This window comes from Ixodes scapularis, unplaced genomic scaffold (genome assembly GCF_016920785.2).
Source record: "Ixodes scapularis isolate PalLabHiFi unplaced genomic scaffold, ASM1692078v2 PGA_scaffold5__190_contigs__length_132052651, whole genome shotgun sequence".
In the NCBI taxonomy this organism is placed as follows: Eukaryota; Metazoa; Arthropoda; class Arachnida; order Ixodida; family Ixodidae; genus Ixodes; species Ixodes scapularis.
In genome coordinates this window covers 51,496,624-51,516,266 of record NW_024609880.1, presented here as the reverse complement: position 1 = coordinate 51,516,266, position 19,643 = coordinate 51,496,624, and the positions used below count along the sequence as shown (strand labels likewise).

At 44.6% G+C, this 19,643-nt stretch overlaps 1 protein-coding gene across 1 annotated transcript in view; it reads left to right on the top strand.

Moving 5' to 3' along the window:
- Positions 1-19,462, top strand: part of LOC120838800 (cytochrome P450 3A24) — a 30,777-nt gene extending 11,315 nt beyond the window's left edge. The window contains exons 6-14 of the mRNA XM_040500450.2: positions 329-474; positions 694-821; positions 992-1,136; positions 3,523-3,683; positions 4,588-4,679; positions 8,701-8,844; positions 15,984-16,146; positions 18,200-18,288; positions 18,367-19,462. Of these exons, the coding sequence (XP_040356384.2) occupies positions 329-474; positions 694-821; positions 992-1,136; positions 3,523-3,683; positions 4,588-4,679; positions 8,701-8,844; positions 15,984-16,146; positions 18,200-18,274 (1,054 nt within the window). The 3' untranslated portion in view covers positions 18,275-18,288; positions 18,367-19,462. The remainder of the gene's footprint in view (positions 1-328; positions 475-693; positions 822-991; positions 1,137-3,522; positions 3,684-4,587; positions 4,680-8,700; positions 8,845-15,983; positions 16,147-18,199; positions 18,289-18,366) is intronic.
- The last annotated feature ends 181 nt before the right edge of the window (positions 19,463-19,643 follow it).

Sequence of the window (19,643 nt, the reverse complement as noted above, 5' to 3'; positions counted from 1 at the left end):
ACTGTACTTCACTAGAGCAAAGGTTTCGCGGTATTTTCGAGAGCATATCATCTATGAAGCTTTATCGATTAAAACATTTTAGAAATTTGTCTCGAGCCAAGAAAGAAAGGATGATGCGCGAAAAGAATAGGAAATATACCGAAACTGCAAGTGTTTGAAAAAAACTTTCCATCTTTGAGTTGATTACCCGTGATTGCCGTCCAGAAGGGTGCGGGTGCATAGAAAAGGATAAGCCTAAGATCTATCAATATAGTCTAGACATGTAAAGGCATTTCAAGAGAGCTATTCATACAACCATTTTTGTTTTCTACGATGCTTCCTTTTATAGATTCTTCGGCCACTACACACTGGATGTCATTGCCAGGTGCGCGTTTGGAACAAAACTGGACTCGCACACCAATCAGACCGATGAATTCGTAACGAAAGCAAGAAAGGCGTTCGCGACCAAAATTAATGCATATGTAGTGTTTCTGTGTAAGTATACGTCTATCTAAGAAATTTGTCAAACACGAAGTTAGAGCCGAAAGTTGGCGGGGCGCGCCGTTTGGACTTGTGCGGCAAAAGCGCGGCGTCATCTTCACACGAGTCCAATCTGCACGCTCCCAAAACTTCGACCCCACATTTGTGTTTGACGGGTCCAGCGCCTCAGGTGACTTCCAAAGTTATTTTGTGAACTTTCCGCTTACGTTTCAGTTTTCCTTATGAGCCTGTTTCCACGGCTATTCAAAGTATTCGGCACGAAAGTTTTCCCGGGAGAGATATTTCATTATTTCAAGAATACCTGCGCAAGCATTATCAAAAAGCGCAAAGAAGCTAATATCGTAAGTACATCTTTACGTATCATAGAATACCACGGTCGATATCTGTCTGGTGCTGGTATCAGAGCACATCCTTAATCTAAAAAAAAAAAAAGCATTTCCAAGATTGTTTTATTATATGTCTGATACTTGACGACTCAGATTACCACGTTATTGCTTCGTAAACATTTCAGAGGCATCAGGACTTTCTCCAGCTCATGGTAGATGCCCAAGAGTCGGGTATCGTGGAAGTCAGCAGCGACGGTGGCCAAGACATGGAGAACAGCCTCTACAACCTTGGGAGCGAGCAGAAGCCGGAGACCTCGTTCGTCACAAAATGTTCGTTCACATTTTATACGGCTACATGCCAACAGGCTGCTTTACAAACAAGGCCGCGTTCGCCCATATAAGCTACTGCGCATGCGGCGTGCTGACATCAGCGCCACGGCAGCCGTGGTACGTCAGAGCCGCGAGTCGGTCTATGGTCAAAGACAGCTTCAAAGACGCAAAGGCCTGCAGCGAGTCCCGGGAGGAATTTTATTATCCTTCCACAGTCGTTCTCATTGCAACATCAGCCTGCTGGGAACGCCGAGAACCCACTCACGAATCAAGAATGATCATAAAAGTCCACGCCCCGAGTGTCATACTGTGCTTTGAGTCATTGAGTAACTATGGCTCACATTGTTTGTTATAAAACCAACATACAGTGTATACAGTCGCAGTAAATTATAGTCGCGACAGCTTAAGAGACGCGGGAAGCGTTCTATGATGTTCACATGTTTGGCTTCGTAATTCGTTATTCGGCGTTCTTATTTGCCAGTTTGGCTAGGGAGCGACAAGATACTCTGTTCCTTAATTGTGATTTTGTCGTGAACCAGCCGTACGGGTTATCAAAAATTAATGCAGCTTTGTTCATTCGACCAAACGCGATAAAATGCGGTAGCTTTATAGGAACATTGTTAGTGAAGAAAATAATCAGGAAAGGAAATGTTACGGTGACGAAATGGTTGTAATATGTCGTACACACATCGAGGACAACGTCAAGGACGGCATCTAGGACGACTCCTAGGACGAGCTTTAGGACGATCTCAAGGACGATCACCAGGATGACGTCAAGGAAGACGTCAAGGACGTCATGTCACGTCAGCTTCACCTACCGGCGCTTACGAGCTTGCTTCACTACAGGCACGGGTGCTGCGTTACCTTGATAACACGAGCATGGTTGGGTTCTCTCTATCTTTCTTTCTCTCTCTCTTTCGCGCGCGCGAACAGAGCTTACGCAACCGGCGCTTACGAGCTTACGCGACAGGAACTTACGCTTACGCACCACCGCTTCACTAACGGGCGTTACATGACCTTGAGGACACGACCTTGAGCGTGGTAGGGCCTACAAAGCTACCGCTTTAAAATTCGTTTAAAAACATGCTTGGGACACCGACAGTTAGAAGGACGGTTAATTGGTCAAACGGAGTTACTAACAGCGCCTGTCCTGTTTACTTCTTGTCCTTGTTTCTGTTGCGCTATTTTATATGTTTTACTAAGATGAACCAACTAGCCCAACAACGTACCTTACTTACTAACAACAATAGGCAGGGCCACCTCTGGATACCGGTCAAGAAATACTCCCTCCTACAAAGATCAGAAACCTCATTCGTGATTTTAGTTTTAGTCGGGACTCTAGAGGCAAGAATTTTTATTCTTCATTGCGAATTAAGCCTCTAACAAATGTCAACTAAATTCTGACACTTCGTTGAATATACTTTACTTTTCTACATAGCGACGAAATTGGCTTTCTTCCTGTAGATACCTCATTGTTTCCGACTTCCATCTGTGAAACGTTACCGCCAGGAAAGTCCTAAATTATTTTGTGTCTATTTTTAAAGTTATACTTAATTTCTTTTTGTATTCCTCTACACCTCTACGGTACTCGGTACCTCTAGACGTTATATTTGCATTTCTGGTTTGTAAATGTACATAACGGTATATTATGAGTACAAAACCAACATATGCATTATCATTTCGTTTTCTTACGTTTTACACATACAGGATGCTTCTAACCACATACCATTACCGCTTAGGTCTCATATGAATCATTGGCCGACGCACGATAATATGATGTTCGACACTAACCACGCCCTGCACTTCTTAAGCAAGCCGAGATCACCCTCTGCTCATACACCATACAAAAGACCGTCTGCAGACTATGAAGTGTATTTCTGCTTTGCATGACGGTCCTGTCACATTGGCCATACAGAAACGGTCTGCGGACATGTTTAAAGCCTACAGGTGCACAAAACAAATCCTGCTTCAAACATCTGTGAAGTGTGCCCTCCTATAATTATGTCATTATGTTGCTTTTTGTACAATGTACGAGCAGTGTGAAGTTGAGCCGCCAGTGAATATGCAAAGCGTAGGTTCGTCTGCTTCTTGCATAGGGGTTCCGATGATGTAAGAACGCCGAGCCCTTATTGACTGATTGAAAAAATATAGTGGGTAGACCTCAAGACATCTAGCATTGAGATCTACCCATTATCCTTTCAATCAAAGCCAATCAGAGCTCGGCGTCGTTCTGACGTCACTGCAACTCATGTGCAAAAAGCAGACGACGTGCACTCCGCATATGATAGTTGTTGTCGCAACCTTCAATCTGGGATCGAAAAACGATAAAACAAATCGGCCGATGGCCCGTTCGAGCTAACCGAGTGCCGCGATCGGTAACTTTCAGCCCTGACAGAAGACGAAGCCTTGGCGCAGTGTGTGTTGTTCTTCACGGCTGGTCTGGAAACAACGTCGACCACGATCGCCTTCGCCGTGTACCAGCTGGCCGTGTGTCCCGACATTCAAGACAGGCTGAGACAAGAGGTCGACGACTGTTTCGCGAAACATGTGAGTTCACATGCAACATTTCCTAAAAGACAAGGCCGTCGTGATGACGTGTTACGTCATTGCCAGTGAGTTCCCGATCCTTCCCAAGGGGCAGACACGTTTTTTTGACGAGAGTATACACGGCAAAGCGGCAGATGCGTGCTTCTTTGCGTCCGCTCGTCCTAGCGCCATACCAACTAAAAAGGCAAGGCCTGCGCATTACGTGATTGCGGGCAAGCGTACACCAGCTCGGAGCACGTGGAGCGAAAGCTCGCACTGCAGAACCCAGGGATCCCGGGCTGAATCCCCACCCCTGCCCGTTTCGATCTGGATGATTATCGTACCGGCGTCCGGTGGTGTACCGCACTGCCTGGTGCACGTTAGACCCCAGGCTAGCGGTTATGCCGCACTGGCTTAATTACTCATCTACAGCTGAGAGACAAGTCCCTCGTTCAGGCTAACTTCAGGCTGTGTAAGCATACACACAACATTATTGCTATATCGCCTCATCTCAAAGGCAGACCGACCTTTGCTGTATAAAGACGAACATAAAATTAAAATGATTGGTTCTTTTGTTTTGTCTATACCAAAATTTTTAAGATCCTAATACCTCGGCAGCTTTCTAAGACTTATGTCGTCAGGTAAAATATTTCGCCCAAAAATAAATCAGTAATCATACGTTCACTGTGAAACAAGAGCCGGCGAGCTAACTGCAATTGTGGGTTTCTTTTCAGTAATAATCTCTTCATGACTATGATACTTGCTTTAAGCATGCCTACATACTTGATTCTAATCCCAGCATGACACGTAACGCTTAAAGAACACATAAGATATACACCCCTAGGCCGCAATGTAGGGATATATTATATTTATTTTTTAAATCACTTGCTTTATATAACGTAAATCATTCAATTTCCTTGTACAGGGTCCAGAACCAAGCCTCGACGCGGTGTCCAAGCTCAAATACTTGCACTGCGTCGTATCAGAAACACTGCGCATGTACCCTCCAGCGTTAAGGTACGTTATTATTCTTTTGCGTGTGTGTAAAAGCTTTAATGATGTTCCACCGCCGAACATATCGTATCACTCTTTCGAAGACAAAGTAAGCAAGTAGGTGAGCTTGTCAAGTCGCACATATTGAAAACCGTGTTTGAGACGCATTGTATGACCCTTGTTATACCCTTGTTTCACGGGCACATTTAACTGCAATTACGCTAAGCCACAGTAGGTGCACAATATTTGCCGACAACACTCTGCGGCTATGCAGACAAAGCTATGGGCGAACGTGCGCTTGAGCATCTTGATCATCCATCGAGGCAGTGCACGACGCTCTTCCCTTCTTATGGAATAGCTGTCCGAGAGTATAGACCGGTATCTGTGGTGCCGCGTAACAGCAGTTAAGCTGAGTTAACCGTGTCACGTCATTATCGAGTGGTAATCGTAAAAGATTGGTCCCGAAGTACTTCAATCAAACGCGCGCGTCCGCTCCGAGTGTGCACAGCTATTTACGTGGCTCTTGTTGACACTCTCGTAGTTAAAACTTTTAATGTCGGCTCGCTCCTGCATCTCCGAGGCCGCGAAAAACGCCCCGCGGCGATATGTTAACATCTACGTCGCTTTGCAAACGTCTGGCACGGGCCGTCTTTTACTAACTATGACAGTTGTGTTGACTTCGGAGGAACGAGCTGGGAGCACACTCCGGAGGAGTGCGCGAAGTGAAGATGTCAAGGTAACAAATAGGTACAAAACACTCTATTTTGACGAAAACCGGGCATGACGTCAAACTACTATACTCAGCTTTTTTGCTCTGCCCTGTATCGACCTCCGAAGAAGGCGTCCCTGAGCTCTCACTCTACTGGCGCCACCTGGCTGTTACCGGCAGGCTATACTGTCACAAGAAATTAAGCAGCAAACAAAATCTCGACGCTGAAAAATTAGAGCAACCGTCCTCGCACAAACACTAGGGGCCTATATATATAGGGCGAGGGTGATTATGAACAATCACAAAACCAAAATCTATTATCTATTAAGGGTTTAGCAAATGCGTGCTACAGAACAAGATGCCGTAGGAAAAGAAAGACTTATTTTTGCTAGGCCGCTTTATCTTGCAGTGTGGTCCAAAGGCAGCAGCGGTATATCCTCGGGGCGATGAGAACTCGTCAGTCCGAATTCGTCGTTCCGACACTCGGAGAAATGACACCACACACCACCCATAAACAAGCAAATTACACGACGAACACGTGGAAACGAGCTTGAATATCCTTACGCCTGTGCGTAGTGAAATTATATGAAGGCTTTTCGGAGTTCCTGATGTTCCGTGCTACGAAAGTATTAATCTAATAACGAATTGCATCAGATGCCACCTAGACATGCAAAGCAGAAAGCAAGACGGACTTCATCGCATCCATGAGCGACCATGAAAACTTCACCAGAAATTGGGAAATTTTAGGCGTCCAGCGAAAGTGTGAGAAACACGAAACGCCCGTCACGTCTGCGCTACAGGCGGTCGCCCACTGTCCGCAGGCCCTATTCCCAAACTTCTATCGACTCCTCAAGATCCTAGCGACTCTGCGCGTAGCAACGGCGGAAGCTGAGCGCTTGTTCTCTTCACTACGACGGTTGAAAACATACCCGAGAGCGTCCACTACAAATAAGCGACTGCTTGGTCTAGGGCTTTTGAATGTCCCCCGCGATATTGAAGTTCAAGCGGTGGACATCCTAGATATTCTTGGCCGTGAACGCATGTGGCTGCATCTTAATATGTAGGCGCTTGGCATAAATGAAATGATCAAGAGAGACTGTAAATTGCTTCTGAAATACCTAGTCCCAGTTACTTTTTAATTCGCGGAAATGTCGAGTCCAAAGTACGTATTTCTGATCAGTAAACAAGGTGTGCCTGAGCGCAGTGCCACGCGTTGCTTAGAGAGCAATTGTTTTTACTATTAATTTAATATTCCTTATATCACTGACATTGTTTTATATTATCACCATGTGTGCGTTGTATTATGTCCACTTTAGTTTTATTTAACTATGTATTTCAGTGAGGATAGTTTGTTATACTTTGCCTTGAAATTGCCATCTTTCACCACACAAATGTTTCGGAATATACGCTCTCTATATATCTGAAAGCAAGTTCCACATCTCATCAAATAAGCATGAATGAAGAAATATTGACTATTTTATTTATTTAATCATTTTGCACCCCACAAACATTCCTTCGGAAAGCATATAAATTGGAGATAGTCCGCGCTCCCCCTTTGCTCCGTGCCCCGTGCAAGACCGACTGCGTGAGCAGGGTAGCGAGCGGGACCAATGGGCACCGGGGGGGGGTAGCTCCGGCATTTTGGGGCAGAAAGTTTTCGACCCCCGAACCCCCCCCCCCCCCCCCCCCCCTTGAATACGCCACTGGTTCCACCGCTGTGCGGTTTTCTCGTGAACTAACATATTCAGGAAACGCACCAAAATGTGTGTGTGTGTGCGCGCGCACACGTGTGTGTGTGTGTGTGTGTGTGTGTGTGTGTGTGCGTGTGTGTGTTTGCGTGTGTGTGCGTGTGCGTGTGCGTGTGCGTGTGCGTGCGCGCGCGCGTGTGTGAGGGGGAGTAGCGCGCGCTCGGCAAAAGTCCACTCGCTCGTTTCGCATGTTACTAGGTCTAGGAGTAAAGCGCGTCGCTGGCGTCGCTCTATGTTCGATCACATGATGTGACTCGCGGGAGTAACTCGGATCTACTCGAGTAAGACGTCCGGCTGGCACTCTTGGTCAAATCAGCGATGAGCCGAGCCTTGCGTCAGCGCTCGGCTGGCACTCAGGGTTCAATCAGCGATAAGACAAGCGTCGTGTGAGCGTTCGACTGGTATTCGCGTTTTCTCATTTGATCAAGTATACGGTTCACTCACCCGCATATTTTCAATTATAACCAGTTTAGTATACCGACTGAGACTTTCGCGTCACTAAACAAAATTTTAAGTAGATTGACAAACATTTAACGCTGGAATGTATCTCCGTAGAAGCACCCAGAAAATATAAATTAAATTCAGACCTCCATATCTTTATTTATGCCTGCAGTAAAATAGGTTCGCCTTCTCACTGGTGCTGCTCCTTGCATTCATTAGAGTCACCGATAACTTAATTAAGAAAACCAGGGCGTGCCGCGAGTCTCGATCAGTTAATTATCCCAGCCAATGAGACTGCTGCATCAGCCGATAAGATTGCCGAAGAACCAATTGCAGACCAGAGCATGCAAGCATAATAGACAATAAAAATGAGTCGCTTCAGACTTTCTTATAGGAAGTATTCACTGGCGGCCATAGCTGTGTGCGCGACTGCTGAGCGCTTGCGGATGGCGAGCTTCCACAGTACTTTTGTAACGTGCATTCCGCACCCTCAAGATTGCCGGTCTTAGCAGCCTACTAATGAGGGCTCGTTCTGAGCATGCGCTCTAGACAGCACCCACAAATATGGCGCCCAGTGAATACTCCTTATTCAAACCACGTAAACAAACAACATACATCGGTTGTTGTTGTTGTTGCTGTATTTGTAGTTATGGGGTGCTTTCATGTCTTCTACAAACGGACCGCAGCAACGTACCGCATTTGTTCGAATAAATAGGCGCGCTGTTTATGAACAAAGCCTGTGGGTCTGCTTTCCCGCGGAGCACGGGGATAGCAAATCACTGCGACGATGGGCAGAAAAATGGCAGCGGTTTACGGGACACAGATAACTTCTTCGCGCGAAAATGTTATCTGGTCAGATCGCATTTTGAGGAATAATCGTGTTCTCGACGTCGTTATTCGCTGCATTGTTTTTCATGGAGAGCACGATGATTGGTTGCATGTGTGTTCTGCAGGCAAGTAGACACAACAAAGGCCTCGTTTATATAAGAAGTGCGGGAATTACTCGCGCAAATACGGTAATTCCCGTACTCCTGGCACCGAATTGAGACATTCAGAAACACGCGCTATGGATTTCGACGGAAGTTCCTAATGGCCCAAGCCACGCATCTTCATTTTACTCGAGCGCCTTTGCGTTTGGTCCTTGCAGGGTGGACAGAACAGCGACCCGAGACTACGTCATGGAAGGTACTGGCATCCGGCTGCCCAAAGGCTCCGTTGTCGGCATCCCCGTCTACGCGTTGCACCACGATCCCCTGAATTTCCCGGATCCCTCCGAGTTTGACCCGGAAAGGTAAGAGAAGCGCTCTGGTGGCGGTCATTTAATAGTCGATCACGTCGGGAACAAAATCGAACGTGGCAAACAATTGACCGATAGAGTGCTCAGCAAATGCAACCCAAGAGGCCGACGGGCGGCTTGAATTTATCACATTATTTTTAGAAATACGAACAAAAAGGTTTTCTTATAATAGGGGCTAAATCGAGAGACACACAGTGTGCAGATGTTTTATTAGCAGAGCGAGGTGTTCTGCAAGCTTTTGTGAACTCGTCGCGCGTGCAACAGATACGAACAGCGTCGTCCGTATTTTGACCGCAGAAGGTACGACACATACAACGGTCGCGCGGTTGGTACTGCTATGTCATTTAATTTCATTACCTTAGCCCTCTTGAGGAAGGCCATACATAGGGGGAAAGGGGAGGGGTCTAATTCATAATTTTATAATAAAAAAACACTGCATTTTTTTTAAAAGATGACAAGTTTAAGAAACATCATCGCCAGGGTATATCATAATAAAAACATTATCCAAGCATTTTAGAAATCTCATGCAAAAAGTATTTGTTACTACTATTTGGCAAGCTTGAGGGCAGGCTATTTTGATGTGATATGCATAATGAAAGGAGTGAGCATTTAAATGTGTTGGATTTGCAAAAAATGGGCTCCACTTTGCAGGGGTGATCGAGGCGAGAGGAAATATGGTGGGCCGTAGAAATTGAAGTTCGAGAAAACCGCGGGTTATACAGTTGAACCTCGATTGTACAAAACACGATTTTATGAATTTCCCGATTTAATGAACAAATTTCGATTCCCCGCGCAGCCTACGCGCGAAGTCTCCCTTCCTCGATTTTACGAAGTTCCCGATTTAGCGAAATAATTAGCGGGTTCAAGTTCAAGTTCAAGTTCAAGTTTTATTCGCCTCAAAGACGTTCGTTCGAACGTATTACATGAGGGGGGGGGGGGGGGTAGAAAAATACAATCAAATGCAAGATGGAATGGCAATCAAAGAACTAACTGAGGTGAAAAATTAACAACAAGCAAAAACAAAGAACGAACTATACAGGATTCGGAACAAAGTTTACACAAACCGGGCACAGCAGAACTGGGAACACAGTGTGCAATTTATAGTAAACACAAGCAGACATGGCGCGGAAAACATATCATGGAACCAAAGCCGAAGTTTTTTCGCGGAATATTATTTCGTTCTGTTCAGTGACTATGTCGTTAGGGAGAGAATTCCAATTTTTAATGGACAGAGCAAGAGGAGAGTATTTGTATCTATTAGTGCGACCGAACATAGGTGCAATTTTTAAGGAATGATCATGACGCAAAGAAATGTATGAGGCAGGCTTACAGTGAGTGAGCATGAATGATGGCATGTTGTAATAAAACTTATGAAAAAGAGTAAGGCGAGCGACTGTCCGACGTGATTCAAGAGAAGTTAAATTAGAAAGAACCTTTAGTTGGGAGACACTGATTTTCGTACTGTAGTTTCGATGAATGAAGCGGACGGCCTTATTCTGGACTGATTCTAGTCTATTAATGAGGTAAAGTTGATGAGGAGCCCATATGGTGCTAGCAAATTCAAGTTTCGATCTAACGAGGGTTTTATATGCAGTAAGTTTCACGTCCTGTTGAGCAAGGTATAAATGCCTTCTCAGAAATCCCAGAGTTCTTAATGATGTATTAACGATGTTTTCGATATGGGCATTCCAGGTTAGATCATCGGTAAAAGTGATACCTAAGTACTTGTATGAATGAGTAGATAAAATAGGATCGCAAAAAATTGAGTACGAGGGATTGTGGTGTTTTGAGGAATTAAAAGAAACGAGCTTGGTTTTAGTAACATTTATGTTCATTTGCCATGTTAAGCACCATTCACCCAAGATGTCGATGTCGCGTTGAAGGAGTTCCGAATCGCTAGGATGAGAAATTCGGCGGTACAGTACACAGTCATCAGCAAAAAGCCTTACTGATGACGAGATTAGTGAAGGTAAGTCGTTTATGTAGATGAGAAACAAAAGTGGACCTAAGACGCTGCCCTGTGGAACTCCGGATTTAACTGTAATGGCGGGCGAGGACGTGTCATCTATACATACATACTGCTTACGATTGGTGAGAAATGATGAGATCCAACTGACGATTTTGTCATTTATGTTTAATTGAGAAAGTTTTAGAAGTAAGCGTTGATGAGGGACAGTATCAAAGGCTTTAGCGAAATCAATGAAAATTGCGTCAGTAGTATAAGAGTCGTTAAAGTTATCGTGGAGATCTGTTACGAATTCAAATAACTGAGTATCACAGGAAAGATGTTTGCGAAAGCCGTGTTGTTGAGGGTGAAGATAGCTAAAGTTGTTAAGATAGTCCATGACTTGAGAGTAGATGACATGTTCGAATATTTTACATGGTATGCTTGTCAGAGAGATGGGTCTGTAATTTGAAGGGTCATTGCGGTTTCCATGCTTATGTACAGGGATGACTTTTGCAACTTTCCAATCGAGCGGTAATTCAGACAAATCAAGTGAAGCTTGAAAAAGGCGGCACAAGATAATTGATATTTTGTCTTTCGTTATTTTGAGAAAGTTAGAGGTGATGTTATCGTCCCCGCAAGCCGAATTTGCACGCAAACGTTCGATGACGTTTGCTACTCCGTTTGGTGTAAATGTTATGTCATCCATGCTCGTGCTGGCACGGCACAACGTCTGCGGTAATGGCAATGACTCATCCGTGAACACGGAACTAAAGAACGAGTTAAATATGGTTGATGAGTCATGAGGTGACAAAATGGTTCCACTACTATCGTGGAGAATGGGTGAGGGGTTATGCTTGCTAGGCGAGACCGCTTGCCAGAACTTCCTTGCATTAGTAAGTAACATGTTAGCCAGGTCGCGATTCAAAAATTTGAATCTACTCTTCTTTATCTCTAACCTGTAAGTTTTTGCACTTTCGTTATATTTAGACCACAAGTCAGGAGTGTCTCTTGACTTGGCTAAAGAAAATAACCGTTTCTTCCTGTTTAAAAGTTTTTTATGATAGTTATTAAACCAAGGACTCTTTAAGTTCTTATTAATGAAAACTACCGGAACACACTCCTTAACAATTTCGGTTATTTTATCCTTCAGTAGCGCCCAGTTCTCAGATACAGAGCGAGTGTCGAAGAATTGCAGGTACTCGCTTGAGAATGAGTCAAAAGAGAATTGCAGTTTATTGGCGTCCACCTTGGAAAAGTTTAGGAATGTTTTTCTAATGATATTCCGCTTAGCCGGCGAGAATGTAGAGTTGATAAGAACAGCGTTATGGTCGCTAATGGTTTCTAATATATGACAAGCAGACATACATTCAGGGTGTGATGAAAAGAGCAAATCAAGAACAGAATCACCTCGTGTAGGATCTAAAACAATTTGAGTAAGGTTGTACGACTGAGTGACTGCCAAAAAATCTCGGCACTCAGATGAATCACGGCAGCCTGCTCGAAGCGAACAGTCACTCCAGTTGATCCCTGGATAGTTAAAGTCTCCGGCCAACACTACTGGGCATCTGGGATAACTACTGACTACACAGTTTATGCACTCGTTAAGTTTATCACAGAACTGCCCAGAGAATGATGGTGGTCGATAACACACTCCAATGATAATGTAGGAGCATACTAATTTCACACGAACCCAAATTATCTCAAGTTCAGATGCGATTTTAAGGACGTCGGATGAGAGGACGTTTTTTACTGCGATCATGACCCCGCCGCCTCTCGAATGAATTCTGTCTTTACGGAAGATATTGTATTCGCCAGAAAAAGCAAGCTCCTCATTATCTATGTCCTCTGATAACCAAGTTTCGGTTCCGAGGATTATATGCGGACTACACGTGTCAATGACTGAACAAACGTCATCTTGTTTAGACAAGATACTACGAAAATTACACAGCAAAAACGAAAAGTTAGAGGTAGAGTTAAGAGATATCGTTTTATTTCGATGACAGTCAGAAGGCCGAGGTGGATGAGATGCAGGTTTAGTCTGTCATCGCGTACACTCTATTACACTGTTGCTGACATCATCATAAATAAAGCACTTGTTCCCAACAAACATCTTATCGAAGCGCAGCCTGAACGTGGCATTCGTATTTTTTGCATACTCAATCAGGCGCTTTCGAGCGTAGACTACTTTTTGGGAGTAGTCCTCACTAATAGAAACTGATTGGCCTTTTAGTTTAGGAGCACTTAAAAGAATCGCCTCTTTAACTTTGAACTGGTTGAAGCATACTATAATCGGCCTTTGCTTCCCGTTTTGGAATTTACCTAAACGGTGCGCCCCGTCGATCAAACTCGGCTCTAAAGGTACTTGCAGTGACTCAGAAACGAGCTTCAGTACCGCAAGTTCAGACTCATGCCATGTTTCTGTTGGCTTATCGGCCAAGCCAAAAAAGAGCAAATTATTTCTTCGTAGTCTATTCTCAAGGTCATCTTGAGATCTGGAAATTTGTGTCGTAAGTGCCGAATTTTCACTCGCAGCAACTTTAAGTTGTTCCACGTCAGTTTTTAGCTCATGCACCATCACAAGTTCCTGTTCTATTTTAGCCATCCTTGTGTCAATCGCGGCGAGCGCGTCATCAGCTTTCTTTTGTTTTAACTGAATGTCGTGAGTGACCTGCAGAAGCTTCTTCTGCCCGGCTTCTAGTCTAGTCAAAAAAGCAATGACTTCACTGTCTGCTCCCGGTACCCTACTCGAGGTAGCAACAGATGACGTTTCAGCCCCGTCGGGGCCGGGATTGGCTTCAATATCTCCCGCGCTCATTAAAAGTGATTGAATAACAGCAAGAACACTCCACGTATTGTGAAACACAAAACAGAGTACAGTATGCAAGACCATGGGGCATGGCACCTCAAACAATGAAACTTTCCTAAACCGGTATTTTGAACATGATAAGTAACTAACCTGCAGAAAACATAAGGGTGAGCTGGACATCCTTCCAGTGCCAAGCCCCGAGTGATGCGAGGGCGGTTGTTGTTCTTGTAGCCATCCTGTTGCGTCAGTCGTCCCTTGTTGCCAGATGCCGAGCTGGTGAAAGCGTAGTCGTTGGAAATCCGGGAAATTGCTTTCCCGGTCCGCTGTCGAAGTTGGTGAAGATATCGGCATGGATTCCGAAGGTGAGGGCGAAAAGCTCGCTTCCACGGTGAAAAGGCATATCTGCAGAAAACATAAGGGTGAGCTGGACATCCTTCCAGTGCCAAGCCCCGAGTGATGCGAGGGCGGTTGTTGTTCTTGTAGCCATCCTGTTGCGTCAGTCGTCCCTTGTTGCCAGATGCCGAGCTGGTGAAAGCGTAGTCGTTGGAAATCCGGGAAATTGCTTTCCCGGTCCGCTGTCGAAGTTGGTGAAGATATCGGCATGGATTCCGAAGGTGAGGGCGAAAAGCTCGCTTCCACGGTGAAAAGGCATATCTGCAGAAAACATAAGGGTGAGCTGGACATCCTTCCAGTGCCAAGCCCCGAGTGATGCGAGGGCGGTTGTTGTTCTTGTAGCCATCCTGTTGCGTCAGTCGTCCCTTGTTGCCAGATGCCGAGCTGGTGAAAGCGTAGTCGTTGGAAATCCGGGAAATTGCTTTCCCGGTCCGCTGTCGAAGTTGGTGAAGATATCGGCATGGATTCCGAAGGTGAGGGCGAAAAGCTCGCTTCCACGGTGAAAAGGCATATCTGCAGAAAACATAAGGGTGAGCTGGACATCCTTCCAGTGCCAAGCCCCCGATGACTTCGGTAGTACAATATGTGCAAGAAAGAGAACCGGTCTCTTCTTCTTGGACTGTCGAGAGTTTGTATGATATGGATTGTTTAAAAGAATAGATGCTACTCCAGAAGTAGTTTCGAGTGATAAAACGAGTAGCATGGTTTTGCACTGCTTCCAATAGGTTAATTAAATAGCTTCGATGAGGGTTCCATATTGCTGAAGCATAACCCAGCTTAGTTCTGACTAGCCTAATATAAGCTAAACATTTAACAAGGGAGTTCGCGAGAAAAATATGCCTTCTTAAAATCCGAATGTTTTGTTAGCTTTAGAACGGATGTAGTTCACGTGAATTTTCCATGATAAATCTTCAGAAAGGTACACCCCTAAATATTTAAATGTGTTCACCCGCTCAATGTCGCCAAATAGAATAGAATATGAAAAACACTTTCTTTTGTGATCTTGAGAATGACATTTTTTTAGAATTATCCGAGTTGACGGTCATGAGCCATGAATGACACCAAGTTGTTAATGGCTTCTAGATCGTGTTGCAATGTTATGCGATCATAAATGGAAGAAATATTTTGATAGAGCACAAGGTTATAACTAGAATGTAGACTATAATGAAGAGACAATGTCATTTATATTAATTAGGAAAAATAGCGGACCTAGAACAGAACCCTAAGGGACGCCAGAGATGAGAATCAGAGGAAGGGAAGTGGCATTATCGACGATCACAGATTGAACACGATGTGACAGGAAAGCTTGAATCCAGGAGACAACGTTACTGATAACGTTTAGATTTGTGAGCTTGGATATTGATCTGCTACGGGGGACCCGGTCGAAGGCTTTTGAAAATTATATAAAGATTGCGTCTGTTTGCTTGGAAGAATGCAGACTAGTATGTAGATCATCGGTAAGTTCAAACAGATGGGTAATACGAGAAAGGTTCTTACCAAAACCGTGCTGATTAGAGAACAACAAGCTGTTGCTATCCTTTTGCTTACTATATCCTATTGGTTGCTATGACGCGACCAAACACAGTTTGATCCCGTCACATCACGGCATCATGTCGTTGTGTCACGGGACATCACATCATGTGACGCGGAGACACCTGACGTCCCAGCGTCATGTGACGTCGCTGACGCCGCGTGACGTCACATGACGTGGTCAGTTTCATGACTGCTGTCATGTGACGCCAGTGTCACATTGTGGCATCAGTCACGTCACGTGACGTGGTCTTGTCGTTGGGATCGCGTGACCATGTGAGCGCCCAACCACGTTGGGGAGATAAAAAAAAAAATGTGTGGCGGGCGAGCTTTTGGAGGTGGGCTTTCTTTCAGAATATTTACGTAGATCAGCTTCGCCTCCCATTTTCTCGACGAAAAACCCGTTAAACTCGAACGGAACACAGTGCGCGTCTCACGTTGTCTTACCGTACGCAGGTTCAGCGACGAAAACGTGGGTTCCATTCGGCCGTACTCGTACCTGCCTTTCGGCGCCGGTCCGAGGAACTGCGTGGGGATGAGGTTCGCCATCCAAATGGTCAAGCTGTGCCTCGTGCACGCCGTGCACAACGTCCGGTTTGTGCGCACGGCCAAGACCCCGGTGCGTGTTTCTACTCGGGACTGCAGCTAATAGACCTTTTTTAAGTAACGAGCGCCGTCCGGGCAAATGAAGGGATGCCTAATACGCCTCTCCGCCCATCAGAACACATGTCAGACGATTTCAAAGAGAAAAGACTTCGTCCTCTATGCTTTTTTGTAACTCACAGTTTTGCCAGTGACATGTTTCAATTTGATCGGTTTATATGACTACTTTGGGGCCTCACGTCATCTGATATCAAGAATTGAAATGGCACCACCCCGCCAACGTGCTAGCAGTTTTAATGGAACAAGAGAGCAATTGCACTGTCGTTTCCGTTGCTCAATGCACTCAGAAATTAACCACACTCAATATGTCTCTAAAAATCATTCAGTTAATTGGACAGTTCTTGCTGTCCTGACGCATTTTATTACAAAACTTTGAACAAATACTTTGAAGGCTCTAATCCCGAGCTCGTAGCTTTATCTTTGGCAGCTAATCCTGCTGATCGACAGTTCGCGCAGCATCTATGCATCCTTCAACGAATAGTTCGCGCTTTTACCAGTACCGTAATTGTTTTACATTACTAAAAGATGGGAAGCACCGAATCAAGCGAAACAAAGGGCAAATGAACACAGATAAGTATAAACTATGTGAATGTGTTAAAAGAGCACAGCTACTTTTCGAGCGAAAATGAATCTGCGAGATGAGATCACTATGGTGCATGCCATTTCCAGCGCATGAGAACCGGGACGCCTAGCCGGTTGCCTGCGGGCTACGTCCCAGCGAGTCGCCGGCTGCGTGTTTGAGTCCCCTGCTCTGGAGGCACGGCTGAAAAGCGTCCGGCACTTTCGTAGATCCGTTCCTTAGCTCCGAGTCACCTAGTGGAGGTAGGCCCAGCAACTGAGCCTGCGTACCTTTAGCTCTGTCTGTAGAATTTCAGGGGTCATCTACGGTCGCCGTAAGCTAGAGGAATGGATTGAGGGTGTGTGGTGTGATTGCAGCTTTCTCTGCTTTGTCAGCTTACAGGTGTACGGTGTGCACCTACATCCTTTCTCTTAAATGCATTATATTTTACAAGGACTATCATAATCCGGGCGTACGGGCAATGAAAAGTAGTGTTGCAGAACATTTTTGAAAACATCAACATTGTTTTGATTGTTTTCTTGATAAGCGTACGGGAAAAGTAATGTGAAAGTAATTTGTAACGTAACGAGTAAAGGAATCCGTTAATTTTCAGCAAAAGTGATTTGTAACAGTAATCTATTACATTTGAGCCTCGGTAATTTGTAATTGCAATCCATTACATTTTTCAAGTAACGGGAACAAGTATGCCCACAACACCATCTCTTGATTTCACGAATTATTGGGCCTGGTGGGCGTCGGCTCATTAGAGGAATTCGCTCTTTCCGGCCTATTTTTGGCCCAAGTAACATCATGTTCTCAAATTTTAGCACCTTATTCCCACCACTAGGGTTATATGCCGACGTAGTTTCTGCTTTCTGCTATGCGTAGTTTCTTTTTTTTTTTTTTATGCTGGCCAGAAACGTTTGTTTCATTTTCACTCACTACCCCGGTACAATTTTAGCGTACCTTCGAGGTTCAACCTCTCTGTGTGCTGTTTGCTTTGTCAAAGGATAATAACGACTGTTTCAATAACTTCATCAAAATTTGTTTTCAAGAACAACAAATATTCAGTCGTTATTCTTTTTTGTCTTTTTTTTTTTTCATTTCGTGGCGTACTTCAAGCTTCAAGTCCATAAGTTTGATTGTGCTAGTCTGTTTGGCTGCAACTAAGCTATATGTGTATATAGAATTATTAAGAATCAGAATTTAATACCTGGTCCTTTTTAATTATACCCCAATCATATTATCGCCCAGAAATCATAGGGTTTTTATTCTAGAAGACGTTTTACGGTTTCTGAAGGAAACGGTCTTATTCTCCGTTTTTTTATTTTTTTATTTGGGTGATTCTGCGGCTTTCAACTGAGTATAAGACATTAATTACGCCACGAATTATTACCTTACTCAATTAAGGCGCTAATTAACGTTCCTCGCTTTTTTTGTGTGTGTATAGGTACCAATGGTTTTTCAAAGGTGCGTGAGTTTGCTCAACGCAGAAGACTGGACAGTCGGAATTCGTCAGCGTTGACACGGAGATCTGACGTACGTAAGCTGCCCTTTACGATTAAATGCAAATCCATGGATCGCTCTTAGCCATCAATCTACTTCCATTCTTTTCAGAAATCGATGTTGGGTGTACAATCCCTCAATAAAGCTCTTGGAGCATCGAGTTCCGCATCATTGACAGGAAATTCTCTCACTTGAACTCGCTTCAGTCACCGACAACTTCAGAAACACTGGGTGTGGCTTATAATAATCACGTGATTCGTTCTTTTGTGTAATTATGGCCTGATGCCTTAATGAGCTCATTTGCTCCAGACCGATGTAAAGATGTTCGGGCCTCTGCACGCCTTGCGTTTCTTAAGATGTCATTAACTATGGCTTTCTCACTGACTCACGTCTGACCAGCGGGATTCCCTCTTTCATTTATATACATTGTTATGTCAATGCATTACACGCCCAGATGTTCAACACTATAGTCAACGTTCTTCATCTTTTCTCTTTCTTTTTTTAAAAATATTATTGAGCTTTAGTGGTAGCTTTGATTGCTCAAGGCTAACAGCGTAACTACCGAATTTCGGCAATGTTGACTGGACGATACTACGCAACTCGTCTTCAATTATTAAATGCAAGTTGAAGGCCTCTTGACAGCCGTGCTGCTTTGTATCATCCCTGCCAACCGAGTCAATTCTTCATTTCTTGTCTACATATAATATCCTCCATATTATTCGGTGCGGGCAAGTTCATACTTGCCCACACCAGGTGCGGGCACCGCGCGCCCGCAGAAACCAGATGCGGACCTGCGCATGCGCCGTGCCAACATCAGCGCCACCGCAGCGGTGTGACGTCAGCATCGCGTTGGTCTATGGGACGCATTCGATTCATGCGGAATTTTAAGGAGGGCAGATTTTCTATTCACCAGATGCAAGCAGATAAAGTGAAATAATAACAACACAACGAACAACGTGTTTACCATCTTGATGAGTTACCCGAGACTGGGGCGGGAAACCTATAAACATCAACCGTGGAAGAGAAAGAAGAAGGTGACTGGAGGACAAAGTCTCAGACAAAATATGCTACGTCACGCAAAAAAAAAAATGGCAGCGACCTCAGAACCGTTTATTGCAATGTGCTTCCTCAAAAATTGTCAATAAAATTATGTTCTTCCTAGATGTGACCATGTTATTTGTTTATGTTTGAATTGCTGTACCTTATTTGCCTAATTTATTGTCGCACTGGAGAACGGTTCGATGGGAAAACCTGGAAACGACAGCCGAAGGCAGTCTACTAACCCTAACCTGCGGGCTCTGACTGGCAGTGTACTCGGTAACTGTTACTGCGCATGAGCGCATCACCCCATCATCGATTCAGAACCCACAAACCCACATCATAATTCT